General features: G+C 36.4%; 1 protein-coding gene across 1 annotated transcript; it reads right to left on the minus strand.

Annotated features, from left to right (window-relative positions):
- Positions 1–696: 696 nt before the first annotated feature.
- Positions 697–25546, minus strand: skap1 (src kinase associated phosphoprotein 1). Its single transcript, XM_083556225.1, has 12 exons — positions 25332–25546; positions 24366–24471; positions 23561–23586; positions 23239–23352; positions 11751–11831; positions 11565–11648; positions 11345–11469; positions 11176–11239; positions 10147–10386; positions 8684–8737; positions 8472–8581; positions 697–1352 (listed from the first exon to the last, which is right to left on the minus strand). The coding sequence occupies exons 1-12, from the start codon at positions 25369–25371 to the stop codon at positions 1260–1262; spliced, it is 1137 nt and encodes a 378-aa protein (XP_083412351.1). The 5' UTR covers positions 25372–25546; the 3' UTR covers positions 697–1259.
- Positions 25547–26078: the final 532 nt, after the last annotated feature.

Raw genomic sequence — 26078 nt, forward strand, 5'->3', positions numbered from 1 at the left:
CAATGCCTTTGAGGGTTGTTTAGCTGTTTACGTGTTGGCACTTTTATTTGCACCAAAGCAGGTGAAACTTATTTACCATCGCTTATGCTTACTAACTGAACAAATTAACGTCACTGAAGTTTAACTGAATTGTATTATATGTGATAATTAAGGGTTCCCATAATTTTTAAACTGTATTTTTTAAGCGCTCATTTTCGGTTGCCAAGAACAGAATGTAACAATTCAGCTTATGGACAGTAGATGGCATAAATACCACTAGCATAGTATGTTATTATATAAAAAATTTTTTATAGAAAGAAATACAATAGATGACTGTTTGATGGCATTATGCACAGTATTTTATATAAGTTTTATTTGATGGCTTATATGCAAATTATATATAAATTGTTATAATTAATTATAATAATACATTGGTAGATAATTATATAAGACGATGTAATATCTGGCACACCTAATGTGTGCAGTTGTCATTAGACAGTAGCACAGACATCATGTAGATACAAGTCATGAGTTTCTTTAATTAACGTAACTATCAAACATAAGAATATTACAAATGTGATTTTGACAATAGCTAGCAGTTTGAGTATTTTTAGAAACTGCTGAGTGTTTAGGGTTTTCACATACGATGGTACAATAAAAATCAGTGAGCAGCAGTTTTGCAGATGAAAACAAATTTAAGAAGAAGAAGCCAGACTGTTCAAGCTGACAGGAAGCACTCTTTATTACCATGATTAGAATTTCAGAATGCTGAACAAGTTGAAATTTGGGGCATATAAGCTTCATAAACAGAAGCACACATTAGGATCCACTTTCAAAATGCCCCTTTTCCATTTCATTGAGGAGGTATACTACATGGAAGTTATACTGTATATAATAATATATTCTCAAGAAAATGTATATGAAAAAAAAAAAGCGAATAATTAAATGAGACAATTTTACACAGTTTTTGGGACCAAAACTGTTTATTAAAAAACAGACATCATAATTCAATATTTACTTCCTGCTGTTTTATTTTTTCTTTTGTCAACAGATGTCAGTATTGAGAGGGTGTTGGCTATCATAGTCACTACATACTTATTTAAAAGTTTTGGTTTGCAAACACAGACAATTCTGTTTATTAGAATTCTTGTGTGTCTTGGGCCTTCTGTTCAATAGGTCGTAGTAATTGTCAGTGACATTTTATCTGCGTTGTATGTTTAAGATTTTAAGAATGCCCAAGGTCAATGACTCAGAACTAGGGCTTTACATACTTTAACAATTTAAACAATGTAAGCAGGGTGCAAGAAGTCTTTGGGTACAATACCAATATTACCATGCAGCTCACCAACCCACCAGCCATAGATGTTGTACTCCTAGAAAAGAAACAGATCACATCTGGAGGTAAATATAAAGGTGAATAAGATTTATATATATATATATATATATATATATATATATATATATATATATATATATATATATATATATATATATATATATATATATATATGTATAAAATCTGTCTCTGTATATATACTAAAGCGAGGAATCAATCCCAGGATTGAGCCTCATGCATTGTAATGTCAAAAGGAAAACCAGGCAATTTAGCAATATACTCCATGATATATGAACAGTGTGCTGCAGACCTTCGTGAAACACATATCAGACTGGAGCTAGTCATGACAACAAAGCACACACTTAATTATACATACAGCCTTGTCTAATATGGATTTTACTCCAGATGTATGTAGCAACACGTCTTTCTCTTAAACTTCACATCAGGGAATTAATGTGAGAAGAAATGTGATGCAAGGCAGGCATGGTGATATTAGGATGGTTTTATAATTATTTCAGTTTGATGGCCTAGACAAATTCTCTGGGCAACATCTGAGCAAAGCAGTTTGATCACCTAATTAGTTATTGGCTTTAAACTTCTCATTACTCCAGCTAGGCTATGTGTTTTCCCCCCAGTTATTAATCAGACTCCAGCAAGGCAAGGTGCCTGGCACTTATGAGCAACTAGTGGACAGAGTCCCAGTCCAGGCTTTTGACAAATGGACACAAAGGTGTTTAATATTATCAATGTGATGGCTGGTGAACATGGAAACATGGAGTGACAGGGAGAGACTTAGACTGTGTTCATAGTGCTTTAGCATTCCACAAGCACACGCAGTACATTTAGATGTGATGAGCTTGTCATCCATCCAGCGCCTGCAGAGGAGAGTGGGAACTAATTACCATCTCTTCACACACAGCGCCGCAAGCCTAATGTAGTCTTCAGCCCATGTAGACGAGCTGCTCTAATGATGTCAGGAGGAATGAATTCCAAGCAGGGGAATAATCTAATGGGGCTACCAGCATCTGCATTGCCTATGCATATGAGACTTCTGTGAACTCAAGACTTTTGTTTCAGAGCATCTAACCAAAGTTGATTGAATGTGAGTGAAATTGCAGGGCAAACAGAGTTGAGAGAAAAGAACAAAAATAAACCCACTCTCTTTTCAGGCGCTGCTGCAGGGCTGTTCTCCGTCTTGACATGAATCAAAGTTAATTTTACCTCTTCTTAAATTTTTGATTATCAACCACACCATTTTAATATACATCTAAATTATACCTCTGTTACAGAGGTTCCACAGGTTTATACAACTACTCAAATTAAGGCAGACTCAAGCTAAGACAGACTATATTTCTCTGACAGTTTTAAGTATTCAATCATGCTAGTCCTCTTTCATGGCTTATTTTTGTCTCTTTTTTTTTCATCTACTGTTTTAATCTACTGGAAACAGTGCACACATCTTAGAGTAAGAGGTTTTTGAGTGAGAAACAATATAGAATGATGGGCTCATCTTAATGTGAATTTGTTTGTAATTCTATTGTTATTTACTACCAGATAGAAGCTTGAAGGGCTTATGAACAAATCCATCACATCCTCATGTCAGTGGTGGAGGAGGAGAGGTGTGTTTCACTTTGACCTGTGTGTAGGCACACCTCATACACTATAAAATGCCAGTGTGCCACTTAGGGTGGTATGAGCGAAAGAAACAGTGTAGCACTGCCGATGACCTCTGTGTGACTGCTCTTTCAGAGATGGGTGGGGTTGGCACGGGGAGCAGCAGAGAGTGGGTGTTGCTATGGCAACACCTGCAGTCTGCAGCGTGTGGCTGATATCATTTATTTCTCACTCAGGGGGCTGGCGAGCGCTGGTATTCAAATGGGTCCATCACTCTCAGGCAGCCGGGGAACAGACTGGCAGCTAATGATGCCTTCAAAAGGAGCGGCTTAACTAGAGAAATGTCATATGGCATATGACAAGGTGAAGAGTAGCTCATGTGTTTAAAACATTAATGTAGCCAAACAACCAGATATGGACTATAGACTTCTTATTAATCCCTCTATTCCATTACTCTATATCTATTTTCTATCTAATCTATTTTCTTTACTTCTTGTGTTTTTTCATTGGTTCTCTACAGTTTTTCTTTATCATCTTCCTTAAATTCTATCGTTGGCACCTTGAGTTCTCAAGTGTCCTTTCTTTCTCATCTTTTAATTATTTACTTTATTTTCCCTCTTACCTATTCTGTCTGTTTTGCACTCAGCAACACACACACACATACACACTTAGGAGGCAGGAGAGATGCTAATAAGAATGAGACATGAGGCCTGTGCCGCAGGCCACCAGCTGACTGAGGTACGCCTTGGGAGTGATGGAGCGCAGGAAGTCTCTCATTGCCCTGCCGCTGAACCCGCCGTTCAGGCCTTGCTGCTCCCCCCTCCCCTTCATCTAACCCTCCCTCTCCTTTTTCTCTTGCTGTCATGCACTGGAGTGTATCAGCAGTACACACACCCAGGCTGCAGAGCATCTCTAGCTGTCATTATAAAGAGCATGAACACGCTGCCGCAATATATGACACAGAACAAGTGAAACCAAACAAAATGAATACCCTGCGGTGATATCCTGGTTTCTTAAAGCATTCATCATGTAATTATATCCTAATCAGTTAATCAGTAACCAATGCATGTTAAGTTCCAATCACAGACAGAACAAGTTACCACATTTAAAAATGTGAAAGTTTACACATGTAGAATAGCATTTTACAAATGTAGGCACCTTTGGTGTGCACTGATAAGCAACAATTAAAAGAACGATCCATACTTTAGATAAAACTGCCAATCTTTATAATCTATTACATTCGTGGCTATTCAACTATAGATAGTGCAAAATGATGATCAAAACTGTGGATGAGCAAATAAACTAGCTGCTGTTGTAAAAGTACGCTAGGGATTACTGATGGCTCTTTAACTTAATAGGCATTTAAAGTGGATTGTGTATGCTGCTGAGTGCCTGTAATGATGGCTGTTTATGTGGCCTTCCATTTATAATAATTAGGCAGAACGGGAGGGGGCTGCCGCCATGCAGTTCTGGACTATTGGCTTAGGCTGAATAATGACCTACTGTAGTTGACCGGGAGATGACCGTTGCCTTCTGCATGACCCCAGAACCCCAGACTCACCCCCAGCTGATTCTGCTGGTAAATAGAATGCCCAATGTGTCTATATAGTGGCTTGGTGTCTATTGCAATAATAAAAGCAGGGGTTTTTTTTGTGTGTGTGTGTGTGTGTGTGTGTGTGTGTGTGTGTGTGTGTGTGTGTGTGTGTGTGTGTGTGTGTGTGTGTGTGTGTGTGTGTGTGTGTGTGTGTGTGTGTGTGTGAGGGAATGAGAAAAAGCAAGAGGAGGGTGTGGACACACACAACGTCTTAATGCTTGCCCCCTGTCTCTTTTCCTTAGGTTTTCCTTCCTTTTTATTGCACCCTTTTCCTTTTCTTTAGACATTTTGTAGGAATGACCCCCTGGGTGCTAGGGCAGCAAGAGCTTCCATTTTTCTGCAGCTGGTGAAGATATGACCCACTGGGGAGGAGAAAATAGTCTCACACAGACACAGTTAGTGAGAAGTGACCACTCACATACCAATAAATCATACACGTGCTTTGCAAGTTACCTCTGTGGTGAGGTTTAGGGATAGGACACAACATATTGAGTACTTTGTAGATTGAATATAAATGTAAGATTTGTCCTCTCTGTAAAAATAAATACCATTGGCAAGAAATTAAAAAATAAAACAATGAGGTAAACCTGTATTATTTATTTGTCGTATTAGCTAATAATTATGTAAAACTTGTAAATGGATGCGACGAGTTACGTGAAGGAAATGTCCGTGGTTAACCAGAAGGTGTCACTGGTGTACACAAGTCTTGCCAACAGAGTTTGAGCAGCTAAACACTTAAGGCTTCTGTCTAGTCCAGCGTTCCAGCCTATTTTATGACTCGAGGGTGGAAAGGATTGTTGGTGTGAAAGTGCAGTGCATGCTTCAAAAGGCATGGGGAACTGAAAGAGAGTGCTGTTAGGTGTCCTGCATGTTAAACAGTTCCTGGATAAGTTTGGCCTACATGTTTGGAGCTATAAATCTTTGCATGTCTTATTGCAGGATTTTTACGGGAATTCCATTGGGAACTCAGGCATGTGTTGAGTCTGACCTCTAAAGTCGTGTACTTTGAAACTGGGAGACATAAATTAGATGACAGGAATGCTGGAGAATGGGATGGTTGTAGAAAGAACAGAGAAAGTAATGCCGGTGAGGTCATGCTCCCCTTACAATCCTTCCTTAAACTTTTCCAACTTCTGTTTTTTTTTTTATATAAAGTTGTTTACATTTTAATTGATTTTTATACCATAAAAATTGCGCTAGCAGGATGTGCTGCAATTAGCAATATCCTTTTTTTTTTTTTATCATGAATCATACTACCATTGAGCGCCATAATTAACTGCAATCACACAAGGACAAATAAAAGCGCGTTTGTAGATTAGAAACGCAAGTGCGATGTGATTAGTGTGGGGAGAAGAAAAGCCCTGAACATGCTTTGCTGCCATCAGTGGCCATTCTCTCCAGTGCTGTGGTTCGGCGAGGCTGCTTTAACGCTGCCAGATGGATGTTGGTTTCGGCCACTATTTCATGTTGTACCGTAGCGAGGGAGCCGCTGAAGGCGAAGCTCGGGGACTCTTACAGCCGAGCAGGCCTGAGCAGCGCAGCGCAGCGCAAAATTAACTCCGGCGAATTAATCGGGGCAAGATTGAAAATGAAACTCGGATGCAGATGAGCGAGCAGCTCGGCGTGTTTGTTTATTCTGCCACCGCAGGCTCCCCGTGCTCGTATACTTTACGACGCCGGAGGGCTGAACATACAGACCCCCGCTTTTTCTCTCTCACACACACACACACACACACACAGAGGCGCACGCGCTTAGGCCTAATTGTAATTATCATCTTACGCGCGATTTTCGGGGACGCTGTTTGATACACTTGATTTCCAAGTGGAAAAAAAGATGGGAAAACCTCTCTAAACAAATACCCTTTACTCCTGTGCCGAATTTTAATAAAACAAACAAACATTTTCATATTTTTTGCATATAAGAACTCACGCGCGCCCTCTTTTATTGACCTATTTACCGATGCGGCACAGCCATTTTAAGGACACGCATGCATTGCAGAAACATTTGAGTCGATAATATCTGATCAGAAAACATGTTGAGTTCACATTCTCTGCTCTGCTGTAAGTCAGAAAACTACTACTACTGCGCTCCTCGATGCTTCTTCGGTGCGCTTTACTTCTGCGCAATCAGTCATAGCGCTACAGTACAAACCTGTTGGTTAGCACCAGTGATTTAGCACTTCTCATGTCTTTAGCACCTCGTAATTACGCTCGACGTTGACACAAATACACACGGCCTCCCCTCCACGCCTCTGGACAGCAGAATTTACGCGCTCTTATTTTATATGCACTGCTTTATGAGGGAGACTGTTAGAGGTAAGCTGGAGTTCTAGCCAGTCGCCCATAATTCATGTGTTGAGGTCAATGGTCCAGGCAAGCACTCGTAAAACAAAAACACCAAACCTTCCTGGTCTAAAACAACTCAGAGGTGCAGGAAATCCTCGTGTGGTCGAGGAATTGCTGGTAAAAATCATAATCTGGTCGTTTGGATCTTTATCACCATTAATAAAAGATTATATGATGAACCACAGGGATCAATTACAGGTGGAATGTCATAAATCTACATGAAAATGCATTCACAGAATCATAACAAATTGGATAAACAATCCCACAGTCTAAACTCCAGCATAAACTAAACGGAAAATAAATTATCTGTATAGGCTCTGGTAATTAATTCAAATGGATGATCGGAGAGTTACACTCATACACGCACTATTTCATGATAATGAGAACTACAGGTAAGCAACAGAGTGCATATAAAATATGGCATTGTGTTTAACATTATGTAGATGTCAGGTATTATAATGTTTCATTATTATTGCACAGATTGTGTCTATTTAATTCATCACAAACTGTTCACTTACACCTGACATAATTCAAAAGGCTTCAATATTATTGAATGAGAAAATAATGTTTTTTTCTAAAATGTTGTGCATTTGACTTACTGAGAGTCAAGGGGGAAATTAAATCATTGATTTCCAGTGTCTGTAAAATAGCTAGCCTGTGTATGCTGTTGAGACAGTACGTGTGTAAGATGTAAGCTATAGATTTATAGAACACTAGATGCTGAATGCACTAAATAAGAAGTCATGCACGACTAAACACTTGACTCTGTGTGATACAACCCCTGTAATGAATTAACAGCCCATTACTGGGAATCTAGCTCTCGAGCAGTATTACACCAGCGACAAAAAAGTCTTATCACAACAATACCTCAATATGGCACACAAGGTAAAAGTGCTGACTTTACAAGCTTTTGCTTGAGCCTTGCAAGAACACATGCAGAATATATTATTCTGCAGTTTTAGCATGTATATTTGTTTATGACAATATTGTTCTGTTGTATGTAAAAAGTAAGAATTTTGTGTATACAAAAATATATATATTATTGCACACAACGTATTGTGCTTCATAGAACCTTGTACATGTACATACAGGTTTTTCATGTATGAATTTAATTTATTACATTAAAAATATCCATTATCTTTTCTAATCTAATAAACTAATTTTGGTAACCATGTAGCATATGTCTACTGCTTGCCAGAGTGAAATAAATTACGCTTTTTTAATTTCTTAAAAAAAAACCTGTCAGTGACAATTTAGACAAGGTGCTAAATGTATGCTAAGGTGCCTAAAACAGAGTAGTTTATATATATATATATATATATATATATATATATATATATATATATATATATATATATATATATAAATATATATATATATATATATATATATATATATATATATATATATATATATATATATATATATATAAATATATATATATATATATATATATATATATATATATATATGTATATGTATAATGTATAAAATGGACTGAAGCAAAAAGCCTCAAAAGGCTTTAATAAGTGAGTTTAATGTGTGAATAAAATAAGTGTGAAATCTGTTTGCATGCAGGTTTGTAAATGCAAAGAAACTGACCTTGCTTAGAATGTAGATGAGGTCTCCTCTAAGAAATGAAAGCTCGTCTGGCTTGTCTGCCTCACAGTCCCACAGGCCTTGATAGTAATTGGCGTAATCTGATGATGGATCTGATGAGGAAACACCAACAGACACAACTATTAAAACACATTCATGATTAAATTTTTTTGGTAAAGGCACTAGGTCTAGACAACATGATAAACATTTCTCACCTGCTCTTTGCCTTTTCTTCGTGCTCTCATCAGACTGGTCAGAGAGCTCATCCTCTAAAAATGTGCCAGAAGGCATTTAAAAAAAAATGAGAAAAGAAGGCCAAAACCAAACTTTAAGCGTAAATGGTCCATATGTGCTTCTTAATTGAACACTAAAATTCAGTTCATGTCAATTAATGTTAAATTACTTGAACACCACAGTGGACTTTCCTGCCACAGACCATTGGAATTATAGAACAAAAGTGCAATTATCAAAAAATGTTTGCAGTTTTGATGATAGGGAAGATGCCATTCTGAATTTTTAGTTAGTATGTCAGGGAAGGCAGAGCATTGATTTAGGGTGTGGCACCTCTTGGTCTGTAAAGTGACAATGATAGCCTTGCTGCCTGTCTCCCACATCTATCTTCACCCTGTCAGCCTGCCGATAAAGCCACCACATAGCAACCTTATACTTCCCACAGCACAAATCGGCCCTCCACTTCCAGGAATTGTGTGTGTGCGTGTGTGTGTGCGTGTGTGTATTGGGGGGGCAGAATTCATGCCTGCTCATGAATTTTTTTTACAGTTGGACTATTAAATATAGCTTTATTTTTTAAACCAAATAATTTATCATGTAGTTACATTCTATTGTAATATATAAGCTGAAAATTTTCAATTTCAAAAAATGTAATTAAAATTTGCCACTATATCAACAAAATTAGATGTTTACATTTACAATAAAAATTACCATTCTTTCCATTTGCTAGTATTAAATTCCAGTAAAATAAATTCACTCCCCTGATCTATGAAATGATACCAACCTAGATTTTATTTTTCAAGTGCAGTTAAATAAATTAAACTAGAAAAAAACTACATTGAACAAAATGGCTCAATAGATAGCTCAGATTCCAACACCTTGTAGTCCTTTGAAAAACCACTGCACTCTCATAGCATACTATCTTTTAAAGATATTACTGTAAAACCTTTCATTGCTAGAGGAACAGGAGGTTGAAGAGAGAGATGGATTAAGGGTGAGAGAGATGGTCATTTGATCCACCATCTGTGGGCAGCTCAGTTCCAGTACACACATGGCTAAGAAAGGTGAAAATGACAGCACTAAGGACTGATGTGTTTCTGCTCAGGGCTCTCCCTAAGTGCTGTCTGACTGCTGGTCCCATCTTGGGGTAGCAGATCTCCCCATATTTAGTTTGGCACATGGGAATGACTGTGACAGGGTGCCAAATGATATGTTAGCCTTTTGCTATTTTGATAGGGTTTCTTACTAAAACTAAAACCTTTCCTTTCATTCATATGGTTCTTAAGAGTAATTAGTGTTCTAATGCTTCCCATTGGTTACCATTGGTTTAGCACAAGATAATGCTTAGACACCTGAAATATGATGTTTTCAAATATTTTCAATTTTCAATGTTTATTGGTATTATAATGTAAAAGATATTAGCATCACTGAAGAAACAGCTATGTACCTGGCAGGACTTCATAGATGTCCTCTTCCTCCTCTTCTTCTTCCACTCTTACTGCCCCTGGTCTGTCCTTCTTCACTTCCTGGCCACTAGGTGGTGGTGGTGGAGGCAAGGCAGCAGTAGAAACCTGCCCGAGATGTGGTGGTGGAGTTCCTGCCCTTTCTATATCATCATATGCCTCTTCTTCATCCTCCTCTTCCTCTTCCTCGTCATCATCAAAGGGGATAAAGCTAGAACTCAGGTCTACATTTATGAAGAGAGACAAGATCAAAAGTATAAAACATCAAAAAAGATCAACAAACAATTCTCAGAATTGTCAAAAAAAAAAATCATAGAAATGTTAATCACCTGAAACATATTTAAATATCTTATTTAAATAAAGGGGAATTATCTCACAAATATTGACCATGTAATGTTATTCTAAAGCAAATTGGCCAACACATACTGGTGTATATTATGGTTAATGATAGAGATAACAGTTTTGCATGGCCAAGGTAAGTAGGAAGAGTATAAACAATCTGAGAGGTGTTCATTACTTCCCGCAAATCAGAGACTCACAAGGAGCCCGTTTTAGAGCTGTGGCCATGCTCCAGATCTGTCTCAGATAGAGATGGGACCTGATTGCAGGTGACTGAGCTCTGTAACACAGGCTATCACATCCTCACTGCCTGGATGCCAAGCAGGGCCAGATCAATGTCTATGAAAAATGGCCCATGCACAGCCTAATCAATTTCCCGTAAAGAGCGCTGTGCTACGCGGAAGAGGAGGCAGAGTGAAACACGTGGGACTCAGGAGCTGCATGACATACTTTATGAGGAGGTCTACAAAGCACCTGATTGGCTGAGCTCAGAAAGGTATTTATAAGCATCAGTCTTAAGCAAAGCATATCCCCTTTTAAACACTGACATTGTACAATTGTCCTGATCAAAATTTATAAAAAGGCTGTGGTGCATTCAAGCAAAATTATTCAGCATAATGTATTGTAGAGTATTTACATGGTTAAAAGAGAATCATGCACCCAGTGTAACCTACCCTTTAGGACAAAATTTATTTGGTCCACCCATTCCCTTGCCTCACGGGGGCTGCTAGCAGTGAACTGCAGAAAAAGGCACAATTGAAGGAGCAAATAAGCAGACCTCACTGTAATAATACAATGTAGCTCTAAACAAACAAAATGGCATTTGAGAGTGGTTGGACAAACCTGGTAGGAACGCCTTCCTGGAGCATTCATCTCAAAGCAACAGTTTTTCTTGGAGTCTTTACGCAAGTTGGATACCAGCTCTGCACTATAGCCATTAATATAAAACGATCCTTTCTGCTGTTTGTCTGGAATTATAAAATTTGTAACAGTAAACATAAGAATCTTTATGACCACATTAAATATCACGACTAAACAATTCAGCTGAGTGAAATGGACATACCTTTTTCACTTCCAAAGTAGTAAAATATGGTATTGTTCAGAACACACCACCTTTTCTGCCACTCCATCCTAAATAAGCTATGATCTTGTAAATGAATGCAAAGGACAATTGTAAATTACAGTATACATTCAACAAACGTCATAATCGCTCACTTATTTGACAATCCTGTGATTTTTTTTTTCTTACCCCGTCTTTTTTTCTCCAGATAGCCCTGCTTCAGAATATTACTTAGATCTTGTGCTGCCACTATGGGAATATCTCGAAAATCTAAATGAGGGCAACCGAGTAGGAAAAACTCAATAAGATTAATGTAACAGCATTTTTTATGCTATTAATAACAAGATGGTGCATCAGAAGTTGTTATGTCAGATTTCCAAGCACAATGCTCTCCTGGTAGAAGGCCAACAGAGAGCTCTAAAGCTGAACTCAGACAATGTAAACACATTTCTTGTCAGGAATTAGAGATTTTATTGCAGCTTTGGGAAACAAAATGGATCAATAGATATAGAGTGGTCCAGTCTAGGTAATCAATTGAGCAACTATAGGGGGATTAATGTGGGAATCTTGGTTATTAAGAAGTATTCAGTACGAGTGTCAGGAGATCTATTCTTTATTAAATATCTGCATGCATATATCTCCTACTTCTAATATTTTATAGTGATTTTTAATATTAATATTTCAGTCATTATATTTGAATTTCAATATTTCATCTGGTTCATGTGTTACATAGCTTTTTTTAATAGTGTTAAATCAATCTTATGTTTTTGAGCAGACACAGTAAAAGTCCTTTCTAATAACAGATGGTACACAAAGCTAAAATTCTCCTTGTTTTTACCTTTCATCAGTTTCGGACCACCACAGAGGGCCTCTGAATTGAACATGGGACTGATTTAAACCCTATTTCTAAATGATCCCATGTTTTAGGGCACATATGACAGTGGATACTATTCTTTAAATGGGGGTTATGTTTTACCTGTGACATATTGAATGTTATAGTGCATAGTGTATTATAGAAACCCTCAAAGAGCTTGCACTTCCAAAGTTACTTGTAGGTGGTAAGTGAACTTCATAACATCCCCATAATAAATCCCTTGTCAAAATGAAGATTACATCAACCGGATAAGCTTGTGGTGATGGCATGGGGCCAAGTGATATTCATTGTTTCCATAAATAAAATTTAACACAATAAAATCATCTAACTGAATACGCAACACCTGTAAAGGCTGCCCTTTTTTGACACAATTACATAGTCTCATGAAAAATGTCTTCACTGGCACTGGATTTCAGACAGATGAAAACAAAGTTCCCTGACACTTGAACACTCACAGGCACCTTCACTCAGACATCAGCCTGTTGTACACACACACCAATGTCCATGTCATCATAAATACAATTGCAGTACATGTTTGTCACAGCTAGCTTGATATATCAACATCAAAAAGAGCCCTTAGTCGACCAAATGATCCATCCTCCTCTCTGTTCATTTTTTCCTCTTGTTCCTTTATTCTGACACCTTTTAATCCCCTCATCCATCTACACCTCCCCTTCTTCATTTATCTAAGGGGTCAAGCGGTGTTAATAGTTTAGCAGATATGGTATAAACAGAGAAAAGATGAGAATGGCTAAAAATGAGATGACATGGAAAGGTCTCTCATCTTCACACACCCACTGACAAGACAGTCTAGAGTGATCAGCACATACAGTGGCACCCTGTACCTCGAGCAATGAATTAAAGGTAAGGGCTAGAGCATTCTAAATCCTTTAGTGTCTTTTCAGTTGATAGAAGCGAGGGGTGACTGTGGAGGCCTATGTTCTTTTATTCTTCCACAGGGTAGCAGTGTAACCTAAAATTTCGCTTTTAGACAAAAGAAAAGAAGACTCAGTGGTCTGTTCTTGATCCCACCCATCCGTGCAAGATTCCCATTGGCTAAATTCAGTATCCAAATTCAGACACCTAGTCTTCACAAACCAATTAGAGGTGATGTTTTTGTATCTGACAACAAAGCCAAACAGTCAAAGCCAACTATACAAGTGCTAAGTACAAGATTGTATGAGGGCCAGATATATAACATTACTCAGGTTTTAAGACTTTACTACTAAAAATAGTAAAATAGGGGAAAAAAAAAACAAATACACACACTGCAGAACTAAGTCATAAGACTTCATAAAATGTTTTAATTAAATTAATTAATGCCTAATAATTTCACTTTAAATATAAATTGCATATTTAATAATTCAGAACAGTGTTGTTTTATAATTATTTTACCACTAGCATTGCTCTGTTTTTGCTCTGTCTTGGCTATTTGTAAGTGGAAATGTTAAGCTTTTTCACTTAAAAATATTCTAGGGCTAAATATTAATATTTCAGGACATAAATGCTTTCAACAGCACTTTAATCCAGCAAGGCCTGAATTTATTTTTATTCCATTATGTGAAACTAAATCCAATACCTTTATGTAAGTCAGATGGCAGTCAGTCTCATATTTATTTAGAAAATTAATGCATTGTAGTATTTTTGTTACAATTGCATGAGCTTTACTTATATTAAATGAGTTGATTCCTATACACTGAATTCATGTGAAATTGTAGAATTAGTAAGAATTTATTTCAGAATAGAGTAAGAATACATTTCTTATATTTATATAATAACATATTCATTTAAGTCCAGCATCTACTTTTGTGGTTGAACTGTCTGCAGGTTTGTTGGTCCACTGGTTGATAAACAGAGCACCGAAGAGGAAAGGAAAGAGGTAAGAGAGGGAGCGAGACAAAGCTAATGACTTTCCCGCGGGCACTCTCTGTTGCTGCCAGAGATGGCGATGTGATGCATGGCACTTCTACTGCTCTGTGGCAGGGGAAGATTGGTGGCGGTAAGGCATCGAGTGAGCCACGCAGGGCTGCGTTTATCAGTGCCACTGCACTAGTGGAGCTCTGCTTTCTCTCTAAGCTAAAGCCAGTGGCCTGGCCTTTCAGCTGCAGTACAGCTCTGAGTCACATCGTCCCTATCATACCAATATGAATTACCTGGCATTTACGTCTCAGTTATTGTTCTTTAGGAACTCATTCCACACTCAGGCGCATAGACCATTCAGAATGAAATGGCATTAAAAGCAAATGCAATCAATGACAAAGAGAGATACCAAAATCTATGAAACATAATTCTTCAGTAAATAGCATATTTTGAGCAGACCAAATACGTTCTTTTGGAAAAGCTCTGAGGTGCATTCACTCAGCAGAGTTAAGTTGTAAATGTAATAGTGCTTCTCATCTACTTATTATTATACTCTCTGCAAGGTGTTATGAGCTCAGCTGTTAATCCTGCTATAAAATGTGATTGATGTTATTGTGACCTGAGGAAGTTAATATACTTAGCCATTACTTTCCACTTCATTTTGGCTACAAGTCAATCAGGAGGCTGTGTTTAACCAAGGAAGGAAGATGTAGGTGTGAGCACTTTTATATATTTATCTTAATAGATTGTGATAAACATGACACAGTAATGCTGTACACCCATTTCAGGATATTCTAAATGAAAGAGATAGGGACTGCCCCACAGTCACCCAACACATAGAACTGGGACATCATTTAAAAAAACACAATAAAAAAAACATAGCAGTCACTAGAAGGTAAAAAAAGGTTACAAATAGGATACTTTTCTATTTAACATATGGAGAAGTAACAGTTCAGTTAATCATTTGACGAGGTGTTGTTGTCACAGTTGTGCTGTGTGTAATACATTTATATTACTGCAGGACATCAGCAAGGAGTTTAATGTAGGAAAACCAATCTAATAAAAGTCTGAGGGTAGAGCCTGAGGGTCTTCCTGTGTGGGCCAGTATGGTATATGTCTATTTACTCCTGTCCATCAACCTAATAAAGCCGAAATTAATTTTATAAAATGACTAAATTAAGTTGCAGCAGGTTTGTAATTAAATCCAAACAGGGAATTTAACCAATACAAATCCTATATCCCAAACTTTAGTCAGAGGGTAGTTCTCCCCACCGAGTCACTGGCTTTTCTGTGTGTCTTTAGTTGTGTCCAAAGAAAGTACGGGTCCAGTGGCTGACCTCAGTTTGAACTCTGGTGATGAGGTGAAACAGAAGGCGCTGAGGTCCCTAGAGGCCGAGGCAGAGGCTGGGGAGGAATGCTGATCAGAGAGCGAGTGAGTGGAATTGCTGCACTCTCCTGCATTGCACTTGATTAGGAAAAAGGATCCACTCATGCCATCCTTACATCCCCTCGCCAATGCCAATACTCTAGCTGCATATAGCAAAGAGCAAATTGATACATTTGTTCTCATTAAATGTAAGGCTGTAGTCCCAGAGCTTTGCTTCCACAGAGCCCAGATAAGCAGCGATGGACACAGAAAAATTAAATAATAAAGGGGAGAAAAATAAATGCCTGGATGAAAACCACAACAGGAGGTATTTGTAATCTTCATTATTTTTCCCAAGTCAATATGGACTGATGTGTTCTGACTGAAAAAAATATTATTCACCAAATTTGCATGCATTGTACATAATGCACACATATCATAAAGTCTGGATTTAACAAGAATAGAAAAATGGACCAACTTAAGATTACAGTAATGTAAAAACTTTCACACCTAAACGTTGTAATGGCGAAACTACTTTCTCTCGCAGCTTTTGGTGAATAAATAAGATTCGACTTTAAGGTATGACACACACAAAAATAAAGATTAAGCCCTAAAATGTCTATTCAATGTGTAATACCATCCTTTCAAATACCACATTGTACTTTTACATAATTTGATTTATGTTCCAAAATTGACAAAACTGTAGAATAAATTTAGTATCCACAATATTAAAAATCATAAAAAAAAAAAAAAAACCTCTGATTTCACTACAATTTATAAATCTATAAAAAAATTTCCTTAATTTGACATTTAGGTAAAATGTTTGAAAAGTCTAAAAATGTTCAATTATTGAAAACTATTATGGCGTTTTTATTTTGGTTTTTTTCTCCATCTTCTTCTTCTTCTTATTATTATTATTATCAATATTATTATTGATTTATTTGTATATTATTTGAAAACAATATCATCTAAATCATTATATTCAGCTTTATCAGAAGTGTTTATGTTGATCACGGGATGGGGTGTAGTCAGGTCACCTATTTAACACCTATTGAGTTTGTTTCTGTTACTTGTTCATTAAATATGATTGGCAAAATGTAATTATAAAACAGGTATTGCTCAACATGAATGTACAAAAAAGTTATTCACAGTAAAGTCAACTAAAAATCATTTAAATGTATTGTAAAAGAAAACACATTTCTAAAAAACCATTTTAAATGGTGTGTGTGTGTGTGTGTGTGTGTGTGTGTGTGTGTGTGTGTTTGATCACGGGTTTTTTTTGTCACCTGTAAGAAGATGATAGTTACACGATGGAATATAAGTGCTATGTGAGAGTATAACTAAACAGAGCCTAAAGCCTGCATGCGCGTGTCGCTTGTCTGTAGAGGGTAAATAAAGACACGCGATAACACTCAATAATCCTGGAGGGAATGTGTGTCGGGGTCAGAGCGCGAGACGGGTCCGTTACCATCCTGCGCGTTCCAGTTTGTCTGATGAGGAACAGACAGACCGCTGGCCCGCGCCTGCACCGGCTCAAGGCCACCGACACAGTATTTTAATTTCGTCCTTATGTGGTCAGCATGGATATTATAAATTGCTAACCCGTCCTTGCACATTGACCAGCACGTAAATTTACCAGATATATTTTACCCGGAATGTGCCAATAATAAAGAAATGAATACACACACACACACACACACATATATATATATGTGTGTGTGTGTGTGTGTGTGTGTGTGTGTGTGTGTGTGTGTGTGTGTGTATATATATATATATATATATATATATATATATATATATATATATATATATATATATATACATATATGTGTGTGTGTGTGTGTGTGTGTGTGTGTGTGTGTGTGTGTGTGTGTGTATTATTCAACGTTTGAATTGTGCTATTAATGTTATTATTATTATTAGTAGTAGTAGTAGTAGTAGAAGAATTAGTAGTAGTTATTATATTATTATAAATATTATTAAAATTAATAATAATTACGTTTAAGACGTTAAATAATACATAAATTGTAATAAAGCAAATAGTAACATTAGTAACAAAAATGTATTTTTAATTTTATTTGTGTTAAAAAAAATTTTTAAAAAGCGGATCAAAATAAACGTGCAAAATAAATCCTATAATGTAAAATAGTGTTGATTGAGTAGGGTCCTTCTACAGATTTTCTACAGATAATTACTGTTTAGGTTGTTATTAAAACAAAACATCAAAGACGATTAGCTCAATTCGGGACTTTTCATATGCTAATGTTTTCGGGTTATAATTTCAGCTCAGCCTTCACTGGACTTCACAACATTCATGCAGCTGTGTAAAAAACACTTCTTACTGTAGTTGCGGCGATAATTATAGAATGTGTTTTTTATTCACTTCACTTAATGTTAGATTATATCTGAATGAATGTTGGTCATTTTTACGTATTTATAATTTACCTATTACCTTTTCTTATACATTTGCCCATTTTCTAAATGAATTCAAAACCGTTTAAACTTCATTTAGTTACTCTTTTAATAATTATTATTTTATTCTAGGCATTTTAAAATATTCCTATATTTGATTGAAACAAGAGGACATTGTCAGTGGAAATAGTATTGCCGAAATAATCAGAATCTGGTGATTGTTCAAACTCTTCTCCATTCAGCAGCTTCTTTTCAGTCCTGCTCGCTAATGCATGCAGAATGCAGAAGACTATTGACTAGGTGCCTGCTTAGGTTCAGTCAACATTAATGTACACAACTGCGCGCTGCTTTTAAGATTAGAGCGACGAAACGCTAAGTGAGTGCTAATCCTCCACTCATGACTAGGCTATGCATTAGTTATATCATGTATCTTATTGTCTTCCAGGACAGATGTGAAAGGTTACAGGCAAGTTGAGTTTGCTTCCACTGGCGCTGCTTTGAAAATATTAAGGAGGATGGGGAAGTTCCATGGAAGTGTTTGTATTGGCTAGGTCGAGCTCATGGCCAGCAGCCAGCCATTCTCTCTGCATGAAGAATCACTCTTCGGAAAAAAGCCTCAGGCCTGATACTACCATCACTTTTTCACCTCGGTCTCTCACAGTTGTCTATGCTTCGTCCAAAAAAAGATATGGCAAATTAATACACTGACACTGCACCACCATGGTGGCGTCCAACCCATATACTATTGTCCAGAATGTTCTGACAAACAGCACACATGACGTGGTTTGCAGAACGGAGGTTTACAACCAAATATTTTGATTCTATTTTGGCATAGCCTGCTATTTCCAGTGCAGCAATCTATTTATAATATTCTGAGTTCAAAGTGTTAGATGATGTCTTATTACTTTTATTAAAAAGTTTCTGTCTTTTCCTTCATATACTGTATTAAAATTGTAAATAACACAGGGACCTTAGCTATAATTGTCTCTTTACCTCTTAGACGTCTCTTTACATCTTAGATTAAACTTTGGAATAGAAGTCATAATCTGAATATTTTTTTTACCTAATGTACATTTTGTGACTTATTACAAATTAGAGAAATTTTATTTGGTAAATTTTAATATTTTAGTACTTTAATTTATAGTATATATTCTTAAATCATACATGAGGAACAGCATAACAGCATGCAATGAAAGACAGTACCCACAATTGGAAACATGACCGTACAATCTCAACCCAGTGTAGTGACTATCATAGTGATGCTGAGGAAAAACTTAAAACTGACACTCAGAGAAAATTGGTAACACAGAGCCTTTCTAGTGCATGTAAAGGGTCACACACGTCCACAGTATTCATTTATTTCCCTAAGAAAGCATCAGGCCACCTGGGCCTTGCATTGAAACTTCATTAATCACCAGAAATGGAATCCAAGGGAGAGAAAAATCAAATTCTCATTTGCAAGATGGCAAAGGGGGGGATGGGGGGAGAGGGGGTAAGGTTAGGCACTGACGGTGCATTGGACAGTTTACATTTGTTTACAATGGACAGGTTATCTTATGTATTCTAAAAAGAAAAAAAAAGAAAAGAAAAGAAACCACTGAAATGAATAGGAATTTCTATAAATGTCCATTCTTTATTTTCTTAATGAAAATAATAACCACCTCAATTCTAAAAATCCCCTTGTGTGGGTATGAGTGGGGAAAAGAAAATGGTAAAGTTGTCGGAAAAAGTGTGTGGTGTGTGTCTGTGGGAAAGAGAGAAGTAAAAGAGAGAGAGAGAGAGAGAGAGAGAGAGAGAGAGAGAGAGAGAGAGAGAGAGAGAGAGAGAGAGAGAGAACGAAAGAGAAAAAGAGAGGGAGGGGAAATTTCCACATTTTCACCAGCAAAACAACCTCTGAACTTTTGAACCTATGTGGCAGGAGCATTGATATACATAAAATATTTCAGACTCTGAACATGTTTTAGATTCCAGATCTATAGTCTGAAATAAAAAAACAGATATCTAAACAACGTGAAACAGCTTGCTTTTATTGCCCAACATGCTAATAGGAGCATAAAAGTATAATTAAGGTATGGGAAATCTTTGTAAACTAAATAGTGGGATGATGGCAAAGATGATAATTTCTGCAGTGAAATTTTACGTCTAGCAAATGACTTCTTAGTGAAAAGGGTATCTATTCCTACACTGGCGATATAGAGGTGCAAGTCAATAATGCTGCCACACATAGTCAGACAGGTCATGAAGTGACCAGCACAACACAAGGGGTCAAAAGTTTACAGAAGGGAGGAAGCTCCACTCAAAGTCTGGATACTCACAGAGTATGTTTTAAAGGTTGACATAAGACCTTGGAAGGCTGAGGATCTGCAGATAAACACTCTCAACTAAAGTTTACTACACTATGCATGAGCACACACCAGGGTCAGTCAAGGTGCAAAATATCCACTATTATATTTCCACCCATTTGGGGAAGCAGCATGAAAATTGTAAGAACAGAAGTGTAACAAATACACCTTGACAAAACCTCCTTAAGTTCGCTAAGGATTAATTACAAAAGTCAATCTACTAGCCGATATCTTCATTAATTTAGGCCCAGTATGGCCCTGAAAAAAATCTAATTTACATCTCCATCTAATTTGTGATAGAGATTTAGCACAACTGAGATTCCATTCCTACCTTCTGATTGGTCTCTTCCATATTGCTGTTTGGCTACTGTGAGCTGAGATAACAGCAATAGCAGAAGCTTTTGTTTCAACACATAAATCAGTCAGCAAGCACAAAGAGCTCTGGCCATGTGCAGTGTCTGATACCACCCAGCCATTTCTACTCACAGACCACAATGTTTCTAACCATACAAACTAATTCTGGCATATAACTGCCATCCAAAAAAGGTAGTGTATGAAAATCATCTTAAGATTTAAAAACAGATTAAGATGACATTTGAACATATTTTTAGATAATTAATTTTAAATATCAAAATTATGTTTAATTTATTATCTCCAGATCAGAATAAAATAAAAAATAAAAATACACTGTCCCCAAATATATGCCAGTTGTCTGGCTAAAATTCTACTGTATGACAGAGTCCCTAAACGCCTGCATGACTGCTGTCATCCAGACAAGGTCTGTGGAGAGGCTGCATGCACAGCCGGGTCAAACGTGCAGTCTACGGGTGAAACTTAGTTCACATTACCATACAGACAGGCGCCCTGACAATGGAGTGCCCATCTGTTCCTGTCAGCCATAACAAATCTGGTGTCAGGATCCTCTCTGGAGATGAGGAGGCAGTATTTGCTAAATGAAATAACACTGACTCCTCCTGCCAGTCAGTCGAGCTCCCTCCTTCTCCCCTTGGTTTAGAGACTCTCTCAGCTTCCTCCTCATACAAATGACATAGTGGCATCACTGAATGGAATATCTGGATTATATTTACTCTCCAATATAAGCCTCATTCTGTAGTGAGTTTTTAAATCCTTTAAACTTTTTATTTTTAAAGAATAAGACCCAATTCATATCACTTATTGATGTCTTTAATGTTCCTTTGAAAAAAGAAAAAGCATGTAAGGAATTTCCTATTTATTCTCTCTGAGAAATTAAATGAATATGAATTTCAGTACTGAAATGGAGCTGAAGGCCCATAGTTAAGCAAATGAAATATTCAGTGTTTCCTCAAAGGTCTTGGAATAAGAGTCCCCATTGGTGAACTAAACATGAACCCTGAACTGCACTTGCCCCCTTTGGTCATTATCTTTATTAAAGGAGTGTCATGATGTGATTCTCCACGTAAGCTTTGTCCCCTTACCCTTAAACTCCTTTTACTGCAGCCATATTAGATCACATAGTTTCCTAATTTTGCTCCTAAAAAATGGGTGCACTAAATAAATATGATCTTTAAAAATATTTCTTCAATTAATTCGTTTTTTATAGACTTATAAGGTTATATATTTAAGCACAAAAATACTTTTTATGTCTTTTGTGAGCAGAACTTTGTATGCATATGAGTTTTTTTTGGACAAAAAAAAACAATAATCCTTGAACATTAGATTTGCAAATTATTGCAAATTTATAATTTGTTAATAGCGAGAATATTTTTTGCACAGTGAAGTGTGTGAAGTGAAATGAATGTTTTTCTCCCTGAAACGACCATCTCCTTTTAAAGAATAGCAATGGCAGATGAGTGATCGGGAAAAGGGGAACAGACACAGCCCCTCAGGTATAGGGTTGGGTTTCAGGCCCAGCTGGTAAGAGAGAAAATGGGGATGATGATCAGTCATGGCTCTGGCCTGGAGCAAAAGTGCAACCACGGTGCAAACTGGTTTCTGGAGATAAAAAGCAGTCAGGGCACCAGACTGTGGGCAGATGCAACATCCTGACAATTTCCAGGATGCTTTATATCATTCTTTCTCTGCATTGCTTATGATAACCTTTACCTTTTACACTTTGAATTTGATCACAATCATGGTCATGCCCTAGGAAGGGCTGGCATTCAAAGAGCCAGATAGAAGACTTCAATCACACCGATTGTGTTTTTCTACCACTAGAGGATGCTCTGCATCCCTTTTCTGTTGAGGCTAACTAAGGCAATGGAGACAGACCCCCACATCCCCACCCCCACATCTTCTTCTCCGTATCGTAAACTGGCACATAGCACCGACGTGGGAATCCACTAGAGGGTGATCTGTTACCAAACACACCGCCACACTGTAGTTTATCATCACTCTGCCCAGTGAAATACTGACATTCTTCAAAGATATTGCTCCCTAAAGTTCTTAAAGAAACTAGCCACATTTTGCACGACTTTTCCATTATGAACTGGTTACACATGCAGTTTAACACATGCATGTATATAATGAAAAAAAAAACCTTCTCTTCAAGAGTGCAAGCTCAAAGTTTTTTCACATAAATTTTAAATGTTGGGTAATTTATTTACTAAATACAGAACAATACTGTTTTGATGTCTGTTAGTGTAACTGATCTGCTCTTGCATTCTTCCTTTAAACAACTGAACACATTGTGAGAACCCAATAAAATTGTGAGAGATGGTGATTCAGGGACATTGCTTAATTTTAAAATAAAAACCAATTAAGCATTAAACTCACAGTTATATGAGTCATATATTTTATATAAAGCCTAAGAAAAGACAAACACATGGAGAGGCTTGAACTCACATTCAGGCGCAGTGTCCTCCTGATTGTCTGAATGGACAGACTGATCATCAGAAGGAGCAGAGCGTCCCAAGCTACTGTGGTTGTCATCTGAACTGTCCTCATACCTGACATCAGCTGAAGAAAGAGAACATTTTTTAGATTTTTTGGAAGATTAGACACAAACATATGGGTTATATACTTAAATAAGAGGAACATGAATCAATCAAGTTTTAATAGATTTTTCTTACAATACTGACTTATATGATCTTCATTGTTTCATTTGTTTATACAGTTTTGTGTCGGAAAAACATGTAAACAAGTATGACAAAACATGCTAACTCACGTCTGTATGGAAATTCCTGAGGATTTCTGGGGGGAAAAGAAACAATTGAAGATAATTACAGATAATAATTAGAAGAAAAATATTAAATCACAATTATTAAAAAATGGTTTTATTTTTAAATAAATGGGTTTACAGCTATATGTCATCATAATTAAAAGTCGTCTAAATGGACTTGTAATGTTTTTTGATTAAATTAATAAGTCATAGAAATACAATCTAGAACTATTTTAGATCATTCTCTTGCAATTGTGCTTTTTTAAATGTAAGTATAAATTTTTTTTATTTACTCCTATAAAACTAATACTTATTTGAAATAATTTAACCACATTTTAAACATTTTTAAATACTTAAAAAATAATGTGATAAACACTCTCTTTTGATGCTTCAGTGATGTTTATTTATCTTATATAATCTATTACTGTAAACTAGTCCTTTTCATTGCTTTGCATCTGTTATAATTACACAGTGTGTAGTGTTTTATTTGTTTCCTAATTCTGGGTAAAACTCAGTGCCTCGGTGGAACCATGCTACAGTGGAAAATGTAGCATGCTTTTTTCACCTGCGTGCAACAAAACCACAAAGCTAGCAGAGGGAAGTGAAGCATGTTCACTCTACAATAAATATACCAGATATGAGTTTCCTGAGTTAACATATTACTGCTAGTGGGAACACATTTTTGAAGTTATGATAAGTTTTTTAGATCCTTATACTGATGGTCATGTTGGTGAAAAAAGTTTGTTATACACGTTTATATGATTCATTGGGAGTTGATGATAGAAGAGATCAATACAGTGAAAGGGCTTACCTGTTGTGAACAATTCGAAAGTTGTTTAGTAGTATTTCTCTTTTTTCTTGAGCATGTCTGCTGAGGTTTTCATCCTGCAAAATACCTGAGACAAAAAGCTCACAATCTGAAAAAGACCATTCATACACACACACACACACACACACACACACACACACACATATACACACACACACACACACACACACACACACACACACACACACACACATACACACATACACACACACACACACACACACACACACACAAACACACAAACACACAAACACACACACAAACACAGATTATCTGATGGCACAAAACAAAACAAAACACAATTTTGAAATGCTGATATTAAAGCAAAATATGTTTTCAATGTGGTATACATTTTTGCCTTTATATAGTATCTCTAGAAAATATGCAAACCTTTCCAGCCAGCACGTTACCAAAACCGGTTAATGCAAATGCTGCAAAATACCATTGTGTGTGTGCATCTGACAGTGGTTTTGTGTTTGAATGAGGAAGATATTAATCTTAAGGTGTCAAACTGTAAAAGTCTGACTGAATTGTACATGTAATTCTCTTTGATATCCAATAATAACACGGTATGGCTCATTGCCATACATTTAAGATAGGTTTAAACAGCTTTATCTTTATTTAAATCTTTTTTTTATAAAATAAAAGATAAAAGAAAATATTTAATCAACTATTTAGTCAGAAAAAAAATAGTTTCTAAAAGTTGTTTGCTATGTTCCATGTGTGCATTGTTTAAAAAAAATTTTACATTTTGTGTATTATGTAAATGTTTTTCAACAATTCACAGCAATACCAAATGCAAAAAAAAAATACAAATAAAAATAAAACAATTTATTATTAGAGATGTAAATCATGCCCACTGATAAGCCACATTTCTAAGTGCAATATTTACTTGTTAACCTGTCAAAAGCACAATCATAAAACACTAGTAATCGCTTGAGGCAGTACCTTCGAGAAGCCTTCTGATGTCATCAGAAATCGTTCCCATTAATTCTCTGAATGTCAAACTCCAGTGAAAAAATTGAATGAAGAATAATCCTGTGTTTTTTTAATATATGTTCTGAGTAACTATGCTGTCTCTTCAATCTACCAAATGGCACTACTCAGTGTGGCAACACAGACATCCTCTGAGTGTTCAAGGAAGAGCACAGCATTTCATCTGTGGTTTGAAACTGAAACTAGTTTTGTTAAACAAATGTGGAAATCCAAACAGCTAAACAGCTAACAGCTAAGGTTAAATGCTAAAACATAAATTATTCTAATTTGCTTCTTAAAGTGCAGTTGGTATTTTTAAATGCAATATATTAATCTAGATATGACATTGTATTTAAATGCTGCACCGTAAAGAATATGTGTAATTTTAAAAATAAAATAAAAAGCATTATCAAATTAAAGCAGTATCATACTGCAAGTGTGACCTAGTAACCTTTCTACCGAAACATTATTGTAAATGTTAAGCTTTTTTAACTATGGAAAACATTTTCAACTCAAAATGCCTATAAAAGCAAAATTTTTTTTTATGTTTAATTTATTTGCTTTTCTGTTTTAATTATAACCCAGAATGTCTAGACATGTTTATTGTTTTTCTGTTATGCTACATATAATCCAGTTATTTTATACCAACTGTTTAATGTTCCATGTAAAGTTATGTGAGAATGTATTCTTTATATTGCTTTGTATTTTTCTAGTTTTTTA

The sequence above is a fragment of the Silurus aristotelis genome, assembly GCF_946808225.1.
Source record: "Silurus aristotelis genome assembly, chromosome: 12".
NCBI classification, from domain to species: domain Eukaryota; kingdom Metazoa; phylum Chordata; class Actinopteri; order Siluriformes; family Siluridae; genus Silurus; species Silurus aristotelis.

What these genes read in the sequence shown, in the direction of transcription:
- skap1 (XM_083556225.1), bottom strand. Translation starts at nt 25,371, where the DNA reads ATGGGAACGATTTCTGATGACATCAGAAGGCTTCTCGAAG. An exon ending in CATCAGAAGGCTTCTCGAAG is followed by an intron (nt 24,472 to 25,331) that starts GTACTGCCTCAA and finishes GGTCTTTTTCAG; the next exon opens with ATTGTGAGCTTTTTGTCTCA. An exon ending in CTACTTTGGAAGTGAAAAAG is followed by an intron (nt 11,470 to 11,564) that starts GTATGTCCATTT and finishes TTATAATTCCAG; the next exon opens with ACAAACAGCAGAAAGGATCG.